The sequence below is a fragment of the Plasmodium falciparum genome (assembly GCF_000002765.6).
Source record: "Plasmodium falciparum 3D7 genome assembly, chromosome: 12".
NCBI classification, from domain to species: Eukaryota; Apicomplexa; class Aconoidasida; order Haemosporida; family Plasmodiidae; genus Plasmodium; species Plasmodium falciparum.
Genome location: NC_037284.1, coordinates 1,562,501 through 1,582,500, shown reverse-complemented (window position 1 = coordinate 1,582,500; position 20,000 = coordinate 1,562,501). Strand labels below are relative to the sequence as shown.

Below are 20,000 nucleotides of genomic sequence, written 5' to 3'. Positions count from 1 at the left end.
AATTACTGTAAATAAGAATTCAATAAATCGATAAAATCGAAATGTTTTCACATCACATAATATTAGTAATATTCCTGAACATATGACATATATATTTACGACAGTCTGAAATAATTTAAAAACATTTAATATTCCGGCTATTATCATTAAAGTGCCTATAAATAAAAAAAAAAAAAAAAAAAAAAAAAAAATATATATATATATATATATATATATATATATATATATGTGTGTAACTTAATAATGAAACATCATTTGGGTCTGTGAATACTCATATATTTTATTAACATATCCCCAACAATAAAACACACAATAAATAAATAAATAAATAAATATATATATATATATATATATATATATATATATATATGTATGTATGTATGTATGTATGTATGTATGTATGTATGTATGTATGTATGTATTTATTTATATAATAATAAAGACAGCTAGCCATACCTGATATCATTGATAAAAACCTCAAGCTGAAGTTTGGTAAATCGGTAAAAAAAAGTGCCATATTTTCGAAACAAAAAATATATGATTAAAAGTTGTAATATATTTTACTTAAAAGATATATATATAAAATTAGCACATATATATATATATATATATATATATATTGTGTAATATAAGTTGTCTTTTTTTTTTTTTTTTTTTTTTTTTTAAAAACAGTTATATATAAATATATGTTCCATTAATTACATATATATATATTTATTTATTTGTTTTTCCTTTTTTTTTTTTTTTTTCCTTATGTTGTGCTTTATTTAAAAATATTGCATTAAAAAAAAAGAAAGTCTCATTAAAATGTACAAAATTTTCAGCTGTAAATTTTTATACAGATATTTAATTTCCTCTTCTTTGTCATAAAAAAATATAATTCACATTATTTAAAATAAAAATATATATATATATATATATATATATAATGTCACCTTTTTTTTTATTTATTTCTCATAAGGTGTTAATAATTTTGTTTAATTTTTTTCCACACAATTTATAACATGCAAAAAGGCAATAATATGAATAATAAGATATATAAATATATATATATATATATATTTTTTTTTTTTTCATAAAAAATTGACATATGCCTTTTTCGAATACATCATTATTTCTTCATGTGTATATATGTCTTTTTTTTTTTTTTTTTTTTTTTCCAAATAATGGACTAGTCGCGCCTTCATAATGAACATACTACAATACATTAAACAACATGCAAAAAAAAAAAAAAAAAAAAATAAAAAAAGAATAAATTAAATAAATAAATGCACATATATATATATATATATATATTATTTGAATGTTCACTTAAACTGGACAACATATAATATGTTGGATATTATAATTAATTGTTTTATATTTTAATTTTTTTTTTGAAGTAATTGAAAATGGTTTATTAAAATTGAAAATAATGAAAAATTGTGGCTATAATAAGCACAATTAATAATGTATATTTAATTCAAAAAAAATAAATTAAATTAAAATAATATAATATGCGAATATATTAAATGTGTAAAATATATAAGTATATACCTATATATATATATATATGTGAACAGAAACATACATATATATGCAATTCTGTAAATATTTAAAAATGCTTAAAATTGTTACAAATATTTAAAGAAATATTATGTTTAAATAAACATACACAAATGAATATATAAATAAATAAATAAATAAATATATATATATATATATATATATATATATATATATATATATATACATTTGTATTTATGTATTCCTTTTATGACTTCTTTTTTGGATCTCTTGACATAAATCTTTTTCTCTTCATAATACCCATAAGTAAACCACCTTTTTTGGTTTCAATTTTTTTCTCAGTTGAACCTTCATTCTTTTTATCACGTACAGAACCAGATTCTATCTTATCATCTGTCTCTTTTTGTTCTTCAGATGTATCCTCAATATTCAAAGCTTCATCATCCTTCGGTACATCTGAACCTTCTAAATTTTCATTTAATTCTTGATTGTCTTCTACTTGATCATTATCTTCATCTTTTATATCATCTGCATTATGTTCATCATCTTTTATATCGTCTGTATTGTGTTCATCATCTTTTATATCGTCTGTATTGTGTTCATCATCTTTTATATCATCTGCATTGTGTTCATCATCTTCTTTTATATCGTCTGTATTATGTTCATCATCTTCTTTTATATCGTCTGTATTGTGTTCATCATCTTCTTTTATATCATCTGCATTATTTTCATCATCCTCTTTTATATCGTCTGCATTATGTTCATCATCTTCTTTTATATCGTCTGTATTATGTTCATCATCTTCTTTTATATCGTCTGTATTGTGTTCATCATCTTCTTTTATATCGTCTGCATTATGTTCATCATCTTCTTTTATATCATCTGCATTATTTTCATCATCTTCTTTTATATCGTCTACATTATGTTCATCATCTTCTTTTATATCGTCTGCATTATGTTCATCATCTTCTTTTATATCGTCTGTATTATGTTCATCATCATCTTTTATATAATCTACTTCTTCATTTCTTATCATTTCATCTTCCCTATTTTCTTCATTACTAACTTCTCGTTCACCCATTCCAGACACACTTTTACTGTTATCATTATCATTATTATTAATTTCTCCTTTATGATCTTCATTAATATTGTATTCTTGATCAAACATAAATAAATTTTCTGGAGATTTGTAATCCATATCTATAACATCTTCATATTCTGTCATACTTGTATTATTTTCTACTTTACTTTGATTATTAATTATTTCATTTTCATTATTATCTATTATTTCATTGTTTATATTATTAATTATATCATTTTCTAACATTTGTATATCACTATTTTCCTCCTTCACATTTTCAATAATATCTTTATTTTTAACTGTTCCTTCTTCATCATAATGAATACTTGAGTCTTTTTCGTTCATACTTTTGTTATCTTTAATAATTTCATCATTTTCATAAACATAATTATTATTTTCTTTATCTACTTCACTATCACTTATATTATTATTATTATTATTATCGTATATAATTTCTTCTTTGTCACTTACATAATTATCATCTTGTATAACTTGCTCTCTGTCACTTATATTATTATTATCGTATATAATTTCCTCCTTTTCACTTACATAATTATCATCTTCAAAATTTTGATCTTTGTCTCCTGCAAAACTATCATCTTGTTTAATTTCATCCCGTTCACTTATATAATCATCATCTTGTTTAATATCTTCCCTTTCACTTACATAATCATCATCAAAATTTTGATCTTTGTCTCCTACAAAACTTTCATCTTGTTTAAATTCCTCCCTTTCACTTACATAATTATCATCTTCAAAAATTTGATCTTTGTCTCCTACAAAACTTTCATCTTGTTTAATTTCTTCCCTTTCACTTACATAATCATCATCTTGTTTAATTTCCTCCCGTTCACTTACATAATCATCATCAAAAACTTGATCTTTGTCTCCTACAAAACTTTCATCTTGTTTAGATTCCTCCCTTTCACTTACATAATTATCATCTTCAAAAATTTGATCTTTGTCTCCTACAAAACTTTCATCTTGTTTAATTTCTTCCCTTTCACTTACATAATCATCATCTTGTTTAATTTCTTCCCTTTCATTTACATAATCATCATCTTGTTTAATTTCCTCCCGTTCACTTATATAATCATCATCCTGCTTAATTTCCTCCCTTTCACTTACATAATTATCATCTTCAAAAATTTGATCTTTGTCTCCTACAAAACTTTCATCTTGTTTAAATTCCTCCCTTTCACTTATATAATCATCATCCTGTTTAATTTCCTCCCGTTCACTTATATAATCATCATCCTGTTTAATTTCTTCCCGTTCACTTATATAATCATCATCCTGTTTAATTTCTTCCCGTTCACTTACATAATTATCATCAAAAATTTGATCTTTGTCTCCTACAAAACTATCATCATGTATAACTTCTCTGTCACTAACATAATTATCCTCTTCATGACTATGAATAATATCATCTTGTTGACTTGTTACACTTTTTTTAATTGAACGTTCAGATACTTGGCTCGTCCTATATCTTTCTTCATGATCTTCTTCATATATACCACTTGCATGCTCTTCTTCATATATACCACTTGCACGATCTTCTTCATATATACGACTTGCACGATCTTCTTCATATATTTCACTAATATCTTCTTCTTCTTCATATCTAATAGTAATATGCTCCCCTTCGTAGTATTCCTTTTCTGGTTGCATGTCACCACTTTCACTGATGTATTCAATTTGTTCATCCCGTTTATCTAGATTTGCATCTACATTATGTGGAATGAAATCTACATGGCTATCTTTGTCCATGTGTTCCATTTCTTTAGATTGCTGAGAGTAGTGATCTTCCTCTTTTTCAAGAGTACCAAGATGTGGAACATTGTATACATCAAGGCTGGGTGTGCTTTTAAAGCTAACACTACTATTACTACTTTGACGATCTTCTTTATGTGCTCTTTTTTTCTTCTTTTTGCTTGTTTTAATTTTCAATATTTTTATCATTTTTTCTCCATGTTTGGATTCTAGATATTTTTTTTTTTGCAAAAAATTAGGATCATTAGAATAATAGCTAACTAAATATTTAAAGGTAAAAAGATTTGGTACTAAGTTATTATTTTCTTTAATGATTTGTTCTTCTACATGTTGTGTAGATTTATGTAGGTTTTCAAAAAATTGAGCATTAGACAAGGTATTTTGGATATCAATAATTTCATTATTTTTTAACATAGAATCTATTTTTGTTTTATATATTTTCCTTTTTTCTTTATAAATAAGACTAGTTAAATTAATAATAACATCTTCAGAAATTTTTTCATCAATGGAAGGTAATTTTGGTTGTAACCCTAGAAGGGCTTCATTATACATTTTTTTTATTGAATTTAAATATTTTTGTACATCTGGATCTTTTTCATAATTTTTTAATTCTTCATAAAAATCTTCTACACTTACATTAAATCTTTTTAATACATTTTTTTCTACATCTTCAATTTTTTTTTTGTAACCATTATTTAGTAATACTTCTTCTAGTCTACTTAATTCTATGGTAGTATTAGATTCATTTTTTAACATGTCATAAACATGTTTTGTAGTTTTTGATGTCTCACATAATACTGTATAAATTTCATAACATAAATTTCTTAAAATTAATAAAATGTTCTCTTTAACAATCTTTTTTTTTCTTTTAAATATCTTTTCACCAGTAATATACCATATGAAAAAAAAACTACCTACAAAAAAACCTAATTCTAATATTTTCGATAAACCTTTATTCATTTTTTTATTTTATTTTATTAAGTGCAAAAAAAAAAAAAGAAAAAAAAAAAAAAAAAAAATTATAACAAAACATTTATATATAATAATCTTATATAATTTTTTAATATATATAAATAATATTATATATATATATATATAATATTATATAGATTATATATAGATAATAAATGTTATTATATATATATATATATATATTTTTACCAATAATAAAGCATTATCATTTTTAAAAAAAAAAAAATTGAAATAGTAATAAATATATAATATATACTATTTATATACATATGATGTAAGTAAAACGATTTATTTATATTATATATTATTAATAATATATAAATTTTCATTCTTTGATCACATTTTTTTTTTTTTTTTTTTAATTAATTAACAAAATCTAAATAAAATAATTTAAAAAAAAAAAAAAAAAAAATTAAAATATATACAAAAAAATATTACCAATATATATATATATATATATATATATATTTAAATATATATATATATATTTTTTTTTTTTATATAGAAACATGAATTTCGAAAGATAATTCTTTTTTCTTTTTCTAATCTTTAAAAAATTTATATTTTATATATATATATATATATAAAATAACAACATATATTGACAAACATTTTTCTTATTGAAAGCATATTTTTATATAAATATTATTATAAAATAAATAGAAATAAAGAAAAAAAAAAAGAAAAAAAAAATATATATATAATATAAATATATATATTATAATATATATTTATATATACCATAACAACATTATTTGTATTATTACATATATATATATATTTATTTATTTATTTATTTATTCTAATTTTATTTTATTTTATTTATTTTTTTTTATATTAATTTTTTAATTCTACATTTTTGTAAAAAGGAAAACATTAAAAAAGTAGAAAAATTAAAAAATTAGAACACCACAAAGAAAAAAAAAAAAAAAAAAAAAAAAAAAGAAAAACATTGTAACCATGTTTTTTTATAAAAAATATATAGAAACACATATATTTATAATTTGGTCATTATATAGAATGAATAAATAAATAAGCAAATATATATGAATAATTTATTTATATTTCAAAAAAAATAATAATTATAAATAATAATATTTTTATAGTGTTCTTGATTTTTTTTTTTTTTTTTTTTTTATGTAACACCCTGCTACCATATATAAATAAATAATTAAGAAAGTAATAATAATATATATATATTATAATAATATTGTTCATATTTTAAAATATATATTGTATATTTTTTCTTCAAATTACCATTTTGTTGTAATTATTTTTTTTGTTCACAATTTTTTTAAGAAAAAAAAAATTTAAACAATATAATATATACATATATATATATATATATTACCTTTTTATTTATATAATAAAAGATTAAAACAACATCAAAAATAAAAAAGGACATATATATATATATATATATATATCCAACATGTTCACATATATGTAATAACAAAAAAAAAAGAAAAAAGTAAATATTAATATGTATATATTTAATATCTTAATTATGTATACAAAATTGTAATTCTTTCCTTTACTTGGAATATATATTATTCGTAAAATAATTTTACTTTTTTTTTTTCCCCCCCCCCTGTAATTATAATATATATATATATATATATATATATATATATTTATATTTATAACTATTTAGTTGTAATACAATTCTAAACTCATTCCGTCTTTTATTTCATAATCTTGTAATGTTATATGATCTTTATATATAATATACCATTTTTGAATTCGTATTTTATCTGCTCTTGTACCTAAGATAAAAATGATATGATAATATAACTATCTCTTATCATAAACATGTATGTATATATATATATATATATATATATGTATAGTTAGTTAGTTAGTTACCTGTTTGAGCTGCCACCAATTTTTTTAAATCTCCAATAGTATCATCGGGATTACATTTAACTCTTATCTTTTTTCCTAATCTATCATTTAATATTATCTCTATCATTTTAATAACAATTTGGTTATAAGGATAAAATAAAATAAAAAAAAATATTATACTTATATATATATATATATTTATATATTTATTCCTGTTCTGTATATTTTATTTAATTTTTTGTTTCGGCACACTCTCCAAGTTTATTCTTTTAATATATTTTTATTATCCAAAAAAATGTTTATCCTTTTATTTTCTCACATATATGAAAGAAGCGTTTATTTTTTTTTTTTTTTTTTTTTTTTTCCTTCTTTATTAAAACATAATATATATTATGTTATAGAACTTTTAACACGTTTATATCTTGAATCTCTAATATCACATACATTTTCATGTATTTTCAAAATATATGTATTTAAAATATTATATACATTATATATATATATTTTACAAGTGAACATTCGAAAAATATGCTTATTATCTTTCTTTTTTTTTTTTTATTTGATAAACGTTGTAAATTATAATAAAAATGAAAAATATAAATATATGTATTATTAAAAAAAAAAAAAAAAAAAAAATTATTTTTTATTCTATTTTATGGGGCTATAACTTTTTTTATTCATCAAATTAAATATATATATTATATATATATATATATATATATATATATATATATATATTATTACTTTGTATACTTTAAAAGTAGAAAAATTAAAATATAAAAAAAATTAAAATTTGCTTATATATATATATATATATATATATATATATAATATAAATTTATCATATTTATATAATTTTGATTTTTCTATAAGTTTTTTTAATAAAAAAAAAAAAAAAAATTAATATCACATATGTATATATGATATGACATATAAATTTTACTCCGTTTTATATATGCTTTTATTATATATATCATGTATATATTTCCTTTAAGAACGTAAGTAGAAAAAAAAAGTATTTTATTTTCTTATCCCATAATTATATATCATATATATTATTATAACACATGGGTCATATACTTATTTTATTTAACGTATCCATAAAAATAAACTTTTCTTTTGTTCTTTAAAAATCCATAATTTTTTTTTTTTTTTTTTTAGAATATGTTTAAAAATAATATTGTGAGTAGATAAGAGAAAAAATAACAGTCTTTATTAAAAAAAAAAAAAAATTATTATTTATTATTTCTTTTTTTCTTTTTTTTTTTGTGAAGTCTAATTAAAATATAGATTTTTTTTTATTTTTTTGTTAAATTAACATTAATTTTATCTTCTTTTTTTTATTTTTCCATAAAAATATATGTATACTTTTATTATAAAATAAAAAGATAAATCAATATTACATATGCAAAATAAATGAAACTTTTATGTCTTTTTAAAACAGTGTAAAATAAAAAATAAAAAATAAATATAAATATATATATTTTTTCACTATTGAATGCCATTCATATAATTTTTCATTTCAGTAACATAATAATTTAAAGCATACATAAGGATATGTATATGTATGTATGTATATATATATATATGTGTATATTTTTTTATCCGTGCTTTTTTTTTTTTTTTTTTTCCCTTTTTCATTGTCCCCATATAAATGTGCTTATTTATTCATATTTTGTGAAAAAGTACATATATATATATATATATATATGTATATCATTTTGGGGTGCTTAAAAAAAATGAATACATAATAATTTGAAATACATTTATGTAAATATGTAGGGTGTTAAACCAAAGAAGGATACATATAAAGAGAGAACAGATAATCCATGAAATATGTGGAACTCTTTTTTATTTTTTTTTAAATCTGCAACTGTCTTTTCATTCTTTGGATTTGCTATAAAGTCATTATATAAACTTTCTTTTTTGGATTTTAAATTATGTACTTTATTATGTAAATATAAACTATTCAATAAGCTTGTTATAACAACAACTGAGGAACTTAATCTTAATTGTAAATTATGATTTGCCAACTTAACTGTTGATAATAATAATATTCCTGAAAATAAAGTAGCTAAACTAAAAAAATATTGAAAATCTAAACTTCTTCTATTAAAATCACCTTCTGAATTTTTCATTTCCTCTAATAATTTCTTAGCTTCTGAAGCACTTTCAGGTAAAGGCACACCTTTCATATTCTTTAAACTTCTTAATAAACCTACTTCAGAAAAAAAACACAACCAAAAGGTAGATCCAAATAAGTAACCCCAACTTACATTTAATAATGGTCGAAGAACTTGAGGATTCTTAATAATTAATTTGGGAAATAGCGAAATTACCAAACTTGCTAAACCTGCATATAAAACCCAAAAAAAAAAAAAAAAAAAAAAAAAAAAAATATATATATATATATATTAATAAATAAATATACACAGATATGTATAATTATAGCTAGCTAGATACATATTGTTCAGGTAAAAATATGACCATGTCAGAAAATAATTATATGAACATACATACAAATATATATATATATATATATATATATATGTATGTATATATATTTACAAATATAATTTTTATACATAATTATAAAAAAAGGACAAAATATGTACAGAAAAAAAAAAAAAAAAGATACAATATTTTTATTGTCCAAATTATAAGAAATACGTAATAATGAAAACTTTTTAAAAATATTATATAAATATATACACTTAAAGATAACATATATATAATAAATGACATATATAAGATATATATATATATATATATATATGTATGCAAATCCATACAAAATATAATCGAACAATTTTTACTATAAAAATTAGTAATATATATATATATATAATGTGAGAACACATATGTGCCCCTATGTTTGTATATATTTAAATATTTTTCTTTGAATACCTGCTACATTGGTAACGCATTTTAAATTACTGACTGTGCATCCCATGTTGTTTGCTTAATTGATTACTACTAATAAATTATATTTTATATTATATAATATTGTAACAAATAACTATAATGTTATGTTACTTATAATAATAATAATAAAAATAATATGTTATTTTTATTTATAACAAAAATGATAATTTTGGATATTTTATCATAACAAGAAAAATATAAAGTTATGTAATTATATATTATAACAATATGTACAAACTAATTAAAAAAAATATATAATAAATAAATAAATATATATAATATATATATATATATATAATTTTCTTCTTTTTTAAACCACCATAAAAAAAAAAAAAAAAAAAAAAAAGATTTAGTTCAAAAAGGTTTTAAAGGATTATAATAATGAAGAATAAATATGAAGATATATGTAAAAGATAAATTTTAAAATAATTATTATTTTATTATTTTTTATATATTTACATATATGAATAAAAAATATATTTATTATATATATATATAATATATATATATATATATATATATGTAATACATGTATATAATTAAAAATAAAATATATTTAAAAAAAACAAAAAAAAAGAAAAAGAAAAAGAAAAAGAAAAAGAAAAAGAAAAAGAAAATAGGATTATAATATTATAAAATTATCCAATTAATACTTTAATATATATATTTAATATTTTTTTTAATATTTAATTTTGTTATATTTTATTATTTTAACTATCAAAGTTTAACTCATAAATATAAATATAAAATAAATATTATATATATATATCATAATATTCATGAAAAATATTTCAATAATATATACAGATTTTATATTATTTTAATTATTTTTCTTTTGCACCTTTCAAAAGAACAATATTTGTATAAAGTATACATATTGTATGATCAACAATTTATATATATTATATAAATGTATATATATATATATGTATATATATAATTATGTATATATTTATATATTTTAAAAGGAATATCATGAATTTTTAAAATATATACACATACATAATATTATTATTATTCCACTTAATGTTACAAATAAATTTGTAAAAAACATAAACAATTTTTTTTTTTTTTTTTTTTTTTTTTTTTATTTAGATTTTATGTAACAATATTATTACGCGTAAATAATATATATAATATATATATATATATATATATATGTATACATTTATAAATGTTTACTATTATTTACATTTATGTAGTAATACTCGATTAAAGATATGTATTATATATATATATATATATATATGTATATATATTAGAATAAAAATCATCCATAAAAATTTCATCACATACAAACATTTTCAAAAGGAAAGAAATGTGTGTGCAATGTAAAAGACTCAAAAAGGGTTATATAAGATAAATATGTTAAATATTAAATGATTAATATATATATATATTTATTTATATATATATTCTTCCACTTGTTGTATACTTATATATATTTTTGTTTTAATGTCTATATTTAACTTTAAAAAGCATGTTGAGTATTATATCTTTTTTTTAAGCCTCGAAAATTATAAAATTAAAGAAAAGGGAAAAAAAAAATACAAATAGCATAATTTTTTCAAATAGTTTTATAAAACAATATTGTTCGTCATAAATATGTAAAGAAAATGTATAACTGAATAAATAAATAAATAAATAAATAAATAAATAAATATATATATATATATATATATATATATATATATATATATATAAATATTTATATATTTATATATTTATATGATTTAATTATATAATAATTCCCATTAAATTCACAAAAAAAAAAAAAATAAATAAAAAAAATAAAATATAACCAAATAATTGAATTAAATTATATTAAGTTATAAATTGAAATATTTTTTTATTTCTTCACATTCAAATACATCCCAATCATATAATTTATCACATCCCAGAAAGACAACATTGGGCCAATCTTCATTATCTTTCATATAAAATAAATTCTAAAAAAATAAATATATATAATGAAAATAAAATATGACATAATGAAAAAAAATATTATATATGTATATATGCTTATATGTGATGATACACATTTTTGTGCTGTTTAAAAGGAACGATCCTCATAATTATCTAAGACATATATGTATATATATATATATATATATATATATATATATATATTATAATATATACATTTTGTATTTATATTCATATTGCATTTATTTATTTTTATTTTTATTTATTTTTATTTTTATTTATTTTTTTTTTTTCGTACCTTTTTAAGATTCTTTGAGTAAACGCAGTGAGGTTGCTCATTGAGAAGGTTATGAAAGTCATAAGCTTTTATTACTCCATCTTCAGAGCCAGCTAAGGTTAGATTTTTATAATTCATACTTAATAAAGAGGTACATGAATTTTCAAAAGCCTTAAAATTTACCAAATAATTATTTTGAGGTTTATTCGATGAAGTATTAATATATTTTATATCTATTTTATTTATATACCCATCAATATATGATGATAAAATAATATTTTCTTCGTGTGTATTCCATATAGTAGCTTCAGGAATATTCGATAAATGAATATCTAAGGCAACTTGATTTTGTCTTATATCATATATTTTTAAAGTTTTATCAGATGATGTTGAGAATAATAAATTTTTATCTTTTGAATGAAATGATAAATTATTAATTTTTTTTTGATGAAATGAAAAAGTATGTAGATTATTTAAATTATTTAAATCCCATAATTTAACAGTACTATCTTTTGAACCACTTACTAATAAAGAAGGTAATATTTTTGATGAATTTAAGGATGTAATACAATCAGTATGACCCTTAATTTTTTGTTTAGATATATTATTTGGTTCCTCATCTTCTGGTATATTTTTGATATTTTTCTTTTCGTAATGAATATTATTATTTGTTTTAAGTTTTCTCTTTTTATTTTTTTTCATTTTTTTCATTTCATTATCTCCTAAATAATATAATGGTTCTAACATATCGATGTTATATAAATCCCAAAGTTGTATGCTACAATCTAGAGTACCAACAGCTACAATATTTTTTTCTTTAAAATAGGATTGATGAATTGTTTCGATACATAAAGGATAATTATCTATTATAACATCATCATAAATATTAAATATATCCTCATCATAATTAAAAACATGTATTTCTAAAGTACCCATATCACTATATATTTTTCCGTTTATAACTATAGAATCATTTTCTTCAATATTTAGTTCATCTTCATAAATATATTTCTTATCCTTTGAAATTAAATTATCATGAACAATGCTTTTTTTATATTCTCTTTCATCGTTAAATATGTTTTCTAAAACGTCATATTTGTTGTTTTTTCCTTTTTTCCTTTTTTTTTTTTTTTTAAGCTCTTTCTCTTCATTGGATAAGGCACCAGAGTGGTTACAATCACTATAAAACGGTAGAAAGGAATAAAATGTATATGTATAAATAAATATATATGTGTATATATGTGTACATATATGTGTATATATATATATATGTATTTTATATAAATGTATGTTTATATATATATATATATTTAAATTTTTTGTATGGACAAGGACCCATTTATACATTTAAAAAAATATACCTTGAATATTCTTCATATTCTTCATTTTCTTCATGCTCATCGTTACTTTCTTGAAGACTTTTTTTTTTTTTTCCTCTAGATAGGAATGCTATACAACTAACAATATCACTTTTTTTAACTTCCTTCTTTTGTTTTTTTGTTTTTTTCTTCTTTCCAATTTTTTCTTTCTTTTCTATATTTTCGCTTGAATGCTTTACCACGTCACTTTCATCTAGCACTTGATTACCCATTGTAAAAAAAAAAAAAAAAAAAAAAAAAAAAAAAAAAAATACTTACAATATAATATAAATAGAATAAAATAAGGATAATTAAATATTTTATAATAGTTAAAAAATAAAAATGGTTACTTCAAATAATTAAAAGAAGAAAAATATAGTACAGGGCACATGTCCTGTTATATAGATACATTTTAAATATATTATTAATTAAAAAAATATATATATTTTATATATATATATATATATATATATATAATATTTATTACTAATTTATTATCTATTATTTTTATATTCTTATTATGAGGATTTCTTTTTTTTTTTTTTTCTTTTCAAATGTTTATTTTTTTAATTAAATAAAAAAATGAAACATATATATAAATATATATATATATATATATATATAATTATATATTTCTACGAAAATAGTACGTCGGATATTTTTTTTTTTTTTTCCTCAAATATGATATATAATATTATATATAAATATATTCAGAAAAATTATACCTATTTTGAATTATACATACATAAATATGTACATATATATATATATGAGTGAACTGAAATTATTAATTTTATATATATATATATATATATATATATATATATATTATAATTACAAAATATACTATATAAATACAATATACTTTAAAAAAAAAAAAAAAAAAAAAAAAAAAAAATTATATATTTATATATATATAAATTATTTTTTCTTTAATTATAAAAAAAAGGTTTGGATATTTGTATTTTTTTTTTTTTTTTTTTTCTTGCTATTTGACGACATCATTCTTTTTTAATATATATATAATATAATATAATAATAAAATTATATCATATATATATATATATATATATATAATATTTATTTATAAAATATATATTATAATATTTATTATTTAAGGAAAAACATTTTTTTCTCTTTGAATGATGATTATAAATATATATTAAAATATATTATATATAATATATTTATAAATATATGAATTTATATATTAAAAATACATATATATATTTGATAAATTTTATTAAAACCTTATTTTTTCTTTATAATCCTTTTCTTTTTTTTAATATAAAAGTGAATTATATATTATATATATATATATTATACATAGCCTTATATACATATTATATATAGCATAATATGTTCTTAATTATATATATATATATTATATAATTCTTATTAATATGTAAAGAAAAAAAAAAAAAAAAAAAAAAAAGGAAAAGATCCATTTCTTGATTAATATATACTCATGTATATATTTTTTTTGAAGGATGATTCTTAATTTTTATTTATATTTTTATAAAATGTATATATAATATAATATCTACATTTTTTTTTTTTCTTTTTTTTTTTTTTTTGTGTTCATGTTTCATATTCTTTTTTTCCATATATAAATATATAATATAATATAATATATATCATATTATATATATATAAGAAAAAAAGAAATTCTTTTACCATATGCACATAATGTGTACAAAATAAAGAATTGGAATTATCAAAATGTATATATATATATATATATATAATATATATATGTTCGTATTATAAAATATTTATGTATTTTATAATATATATGTATATATGAATATATGTATGTAATAATACATTGAAGTTTTATTCTTATATTTAAGGTTTTTTTTTTTTTTTTTTTTTTTTTTTTTTTTTTTTTTAAAATATTATACATACATATAATACATATATTTATATATATATTATTCCTTAATATATCTATACATTAAAATATAATATATTATATTTATGTTATATATACACACACAAAAGAAAAAAAAAAATAAATAGTTACATATAATTGTAAACGTTTAATATAAAAAAATATAAAAGATGAATTAAACAAAAAGATAAAATTATATAAATATTTATTTATTTATTTTTAATATGAACTGTTTATGATATATTCCATAATAAAAAAAAAAAAAAAAAAAAAAAAAAATATATATATATTATATATATTATATATATTATATATATATATATATATATTTTTTATATATTTTAATTTAATTTTTTTATTTAAAATGGAAGGATTTGATGAGATGAAGATGAAGCAGCTGCAGCTGCTCAAAGAGAAAATGATGAAAAACGCAAAAGCACAAAAATCAGAAGAAGTAAAAAAAAGTGTTGAAAGTGTTTCAAACATATTAAACGTTTCCAATGTTTCTAATGTTTCGAATGTTTCAAATGTTCGATCTGTTGATTCTAAAGATATTAGATTTAGTGTTAAATCAGGAAAGAAAATATTTTTGGATACTTCTTTTCAAAATAAAAAATTGATGGTACATCCAAAAAATGGAAGAAATATTTTTCAAACATCAAAAAATACAAGCTTTGTTTCTAAAAATAAAAATAGTTTGTTAAAACTAACGACTGAAGAAGAATTATTTGATACACCCTTATCTTTTGAAGAAGTTATGAGAAGAAAAAATGAAAAGAAAAAAATGGAACTACAAAAAAATAATCAAACTAATATAAGTGAAGAGTTTATTAATAATAAACAAGGAAGTATAAATCAAAACTCACCTAATAAAAACAATTCACATTTGTTTAAAATTCAATATGATAATTTGAATATATCACAAGATAATCAAAATGGTAATACAACTAATAATAATAATAATAATAATAATAATAATGTAAATGTAAATGTAAATGTAAATGTTGATAACAATACACATATTAATAATTTACAAAATAATTCTCTTATAAATGGTAACCTACTTCAAAATAATAATTCTTCATATAATGTAGATACAATAAAAAATACAAACTCACTAAATATAAATTCTTTTAAAAACTTTTTTACACAAAATATATCTTCAAATAATGAGAAAAATTGTAATGTTGGTATGTTGAATTTAACCTTTCCATTTAATAATTCTTGTAAAGATGAAAAGATACTTACAACTAAATCGGTAAATGGTACTGTATTTAATAATATAAATATTGTTAAAAATGATGATAATAATGATGATAATAATGACGAAGATAATAACAACAATAATAATAATAATGACGAAGATAATAACAACAATAATAATAATAATAATGACGAGGATAATAATAATAATAACAATTTATTGAATAAGAGCACCTTTTTTAATAAGGATAGCATTTTTGGTACTGCCTTATTAAAAAATGATTATATTTTTTCGACTGATGAGAAATATAATAATAAGGATAAAGAAAATAATATAAATGAATCACATAATATATTTAAAAATGATAAGAATAATATGAATGGTACGAATATCTTTAGCACAAACAATTTTATGACAAGCGAAAAAATAATATCTAATAAATTAAATAATACAATAATAAATAATAATAATCAAACACAAAATAATGGTATGTCACAAAATAGTTTTACAAGTAATCATAATGTTGATCAAGTGCATAATAATACGATCACGTCGTTAAATGGTACAAGTGCAGGAATTCAAAAAGTGAATGTGGATAATATATGCATTCCAAATAAGGGTCCAACAAATATTAATAATGTAAATAATGTAAATAATGTGAACAATAATATATTTAATAATTCTGCTGTTAATAATGGGGGCATTTTTTCGAGCGGAAAAAATTTATTCGGTATTCCTATTGCAAGAACAACAAATAATTTATTTTTACAAAAAATAGAAAGTAACATTATAAATACAAATAAAATGAACAATAATAATAATAATCTTATGTTTAACAAAACAATAGATAGTAGTACTAATATATTTGGTAAGCCATGTATAACAAATAATATTTTTAATAATACCCTTGGAAATAACCATATAAATAAAAATAACAATACTTTGTTCAATAATATTAATACTAACAATAATATGAATAACATTATTTCTAATAATTCTTTTAATCCACTAATAACAAACAATACTCTTAAAAATGAAGACAACAAAGTAGTAGTGAGTAATATTAATCATATAGAAAATGTAATTCAATTTAATAAATCTTCAGAAAATGATGAGAATAATTTAAATGTATCATATAAGTCTGTCGAAAATAAAGAAAGTACTATGACCATTGGGGATAATAATAATGTGTTCAGTTTTTATAATTTTAAAGCAAATAAATTAACAAATTTAACAAACCACAACAATAATGATAATAACAACAATAATAATGATAATAACAATAATAATTATAATAATAACAACAACAATTATAATAATAACAATAATAATGACAATATTGTTGTAGGAGACCATCTTAAGAGTAATTCAGAATGTGTACAAGGACAAAACATGAATGAACAAAATAACGAAATGGTTTATAATAAACAAAACACCAATATTATTATTAATACAAATAATAATGATAATGTGAATAAAGAAATAATTACCACCATGGAAAGTCCTAGCGAAAACAATACCATATGTAAAGGAGAAGACCATATTAAACCACAAATAAATGTAAGTAATATGGATGAAGTTGCAAAATCGGGAAAGGAAGACACGCAACATGTAATAAATAATAATATAAATGAAAGTAAGGAACCAAAAAATATAAAAAAAACGTTTACTAGCTATTTTAATAATTTCATCCCATCTATATTTACAAGTGAAAATAAAAAAGAACCCAAGGATCAACAAAATGGTAATAATGATAATAATGATAATAATGATAATAATGAAAATAATAAAAATAATGAAAATAATGAAAATAATGAAAATAATGAAAATAATGAAAATAATGAAAATAATGAAAATAATAAAAATAATGAAAATAATAAGGATAAATATGATGATGTTAACAAATTTGAAAATAGAACCGGTGATATTATAACAAATGATGATAGTTTAACAAATAATCTGTGCATATTTAAGAAGAATGAAACTGTAGAAAACATACCAAATAATAATGATAATAATAATGATAGTAGTAGTAATAATAAAGAAGAAGAATGCTTAAATAATAAAAACCAATTATACATGAATACTATTAAACAAGATGGTGGTAACAGTAATGTTTGGAATAATTCTCAAAATAATAATAATTTCCTTTTTAATAATTTATCAGGAAACCATCCAAATAATGATAATATACTTGCTTCTAAGGAAGTTAAGCCATTTTTGGGTTCTAGTGAAAAAACTAAAAATGAACCCATTGAATTGATGACACCAAATAAAATAAATGAAAATTCAAATACCTTTTTTATTAATAAAAATGTAAATAATACAAATATATTGTCGAAAGGAGAAGAAATAGAAAATAATGAGAATGCTGAAATAAATTTATTTAATAGGATTCCAAAAAATGGGGTTTTTAATTTAAGTTCTGAAAATTATGAGAACAAGGAAGAGTTTGATAAATTCAATAAAATATATACAAATATAAATTGTATAAATAAAAATATAAATTTTATAAATACGTATGTACCATCCAATGTTGTAAATATAAATAATTTCATAGAAGATCAAAACAGTTGTGCTAATACATATGATGCCTTATCAAAAACAAATGATATGTTTTTGAAAAAAATGAAAAGTGATAATAATAATAATAATAATAATAATAATAATATTATACAAACAAATGAAGAGTTACAACTCATGATGAGAGATTTAAACAAGGAGGTTACACACAAAAATTCAAATTGTAATATAGAAAATGATCATAGTAATAATAATATAAATGAGAAGAATAGTTTAAATCATAAGGAGTCATTTAACTTTACAGGGATAAATAATGATGGAATAAATATATGTAGTAGTAGTAATAATAATAATAATAATAATATGTATATAAATAATAACATTTCTCTTGGTACAAACAATAGTAACAACTTTTTATTAAAATATGATTCTTTAAAAAAAAGTGGTATGAATATAAATATGTTAAGTTGTGATGAGAAACTAAAGTTGTTAAATGAAACATCTAAGGAAATTACTATAAATGAGGAATCTGATTTTAATGGAATAATACCTGACCATGTTCAGAAAATTATTGAGAGAAGAGAATATTTTAAAAATTTAAATCAGTCACCAAGAACTGAAGAAAAAAAAATAGGAACAAAAAAAATGAAACCTTTTGTACCTTTAGAATATAGAGAATCATTTAGAAATACATTTTATAAAAATGAAAATAATAA

The 20,000-nt window shown here is 18.4% G+C and overlaps 6 protein-coding genes across 6 annotated transcripts in view; 1 reads left to right on the top strand and 5 right to left on the bottom strand.

Moving 5' to 3' along the window:
- Positions 1 to 517, bottom strand: part of PF3D7_1238000 (COPI associated protein, putative) — a gene marked incomplete at both ends in the record, with an annotated part of 1,004 nt that extends 487 nt beyond the window's left edge. The window contains 2 exons of the mRNA XM_024473407.1: positions 1 to 155; positions 457 to 517. The exon at positions 1 to 155 is cut by the window's left edge and continues 224 nt beyond it. Coding sequence (XP_024329171.1) covers positions 1 to 155; positions 457 to 517 — 216 coding nt within the window. The remainder of the gene's footprint in view (positions 156 to 456) is intronic.
- A 1,236-nt stretch (positions 518 to 1,753) lies between these two features.
- Positions 1,754 to 5,320, bottom strand: PF3D7_1237900 (conserved Plasmodium protein, unknown function; the record flags this gene model as incomplete). Its single annotated transcript, XM_001350737.1, has 1 exon — positions 1,754 to 5,320. One exon carries the CDS (start codon positions 5,318 to 5,320, stop codon positions 1,754 to 1,756), a length of 3,567 nt encoding a protein of 1,188 aa, XP_001350773.1.
- Positions 5,321 to 6,982: 1,662 nt separating this feature from the next.
- Positions 6,983 to 7,304, bottom strand: PF3D7_1237800 (ubiquitin-like modifier HUB1, putative; the record flags this gene model as incomplete). Its single annotated transcript, XM_001350736.1, has 2 exons — positions 6,983 to 7,098; positions 7,199 to 7,304. 2 exons carry the CDS (start codon positions 7,302 to 7,304, stop codon positions 6,983 to 6,985), a joined length of 222 nt encoding a protein of 73 aa, XP_001350772.1.
- A 1,639-nt stretch (positions 7,305 to 8,943) lies between these two features.
- PF3D7_1237700 (conserved protein, unknown function) lies at positions 8,944 to 10,130 on the bottom strand (the record flags this gene model as incomplete). Its single annotated transcript, XM_001350735.1, has 2 exons — positions 8,944 to 9,530; positions 10,085 to 10,130. The coding sequence occupies 2 exons, from the start codon at positions 10,128 to 10,130 to the stop codon at positions 8,944 to 8,946; spliced, it is 633 nt and encodes a 210-aa protein (XP_001350771.1).
- A 1,801-nt stretch (positions 10,131 to 11,931) lies between these two features.
- PF3D7_1237600 (periodic tryptophan protein 1, putative) lies at positions 11,932 to 13,896 on the bottom strand (the record flags this gene model as incomplete). The annotated part of the gene is made up of 3 exons (XM_024473406.1): positions 11,932 to 12,051; positions 12,327 to 13,485; positions 13,667 to 13,896. The coding sequence occupies 3 exons, from the start codon at positions 13,894 to 13,896 to the stop codon at positions 11,932 to 11,934; spliced, it is 1,509 nt and encodes a 502-aa protein (XP_024329170.1).
- Positions 13,897 to 15,921: 2,025 nt separating this feature from the next.
- Positions 15,922 to 20,000, top strand: part of PF3D7_1237500 (conserved Plasmodium protein, unknown function) — a gene marked incomplete at both ends in the record, with an annotated part of 5,046 nt that continues 967 nt past the window's right edge. Inside the window, one exon of the mRNA XM_001350733.1 lies at positions 15,922 to 20,000. This exon is cut by the window's right edge and continues 967 nt beyond it. Within this exon, the coding sequence (XP_001350769.1) occupies positions 15,922 to 20,000 (4,079 nt within the window).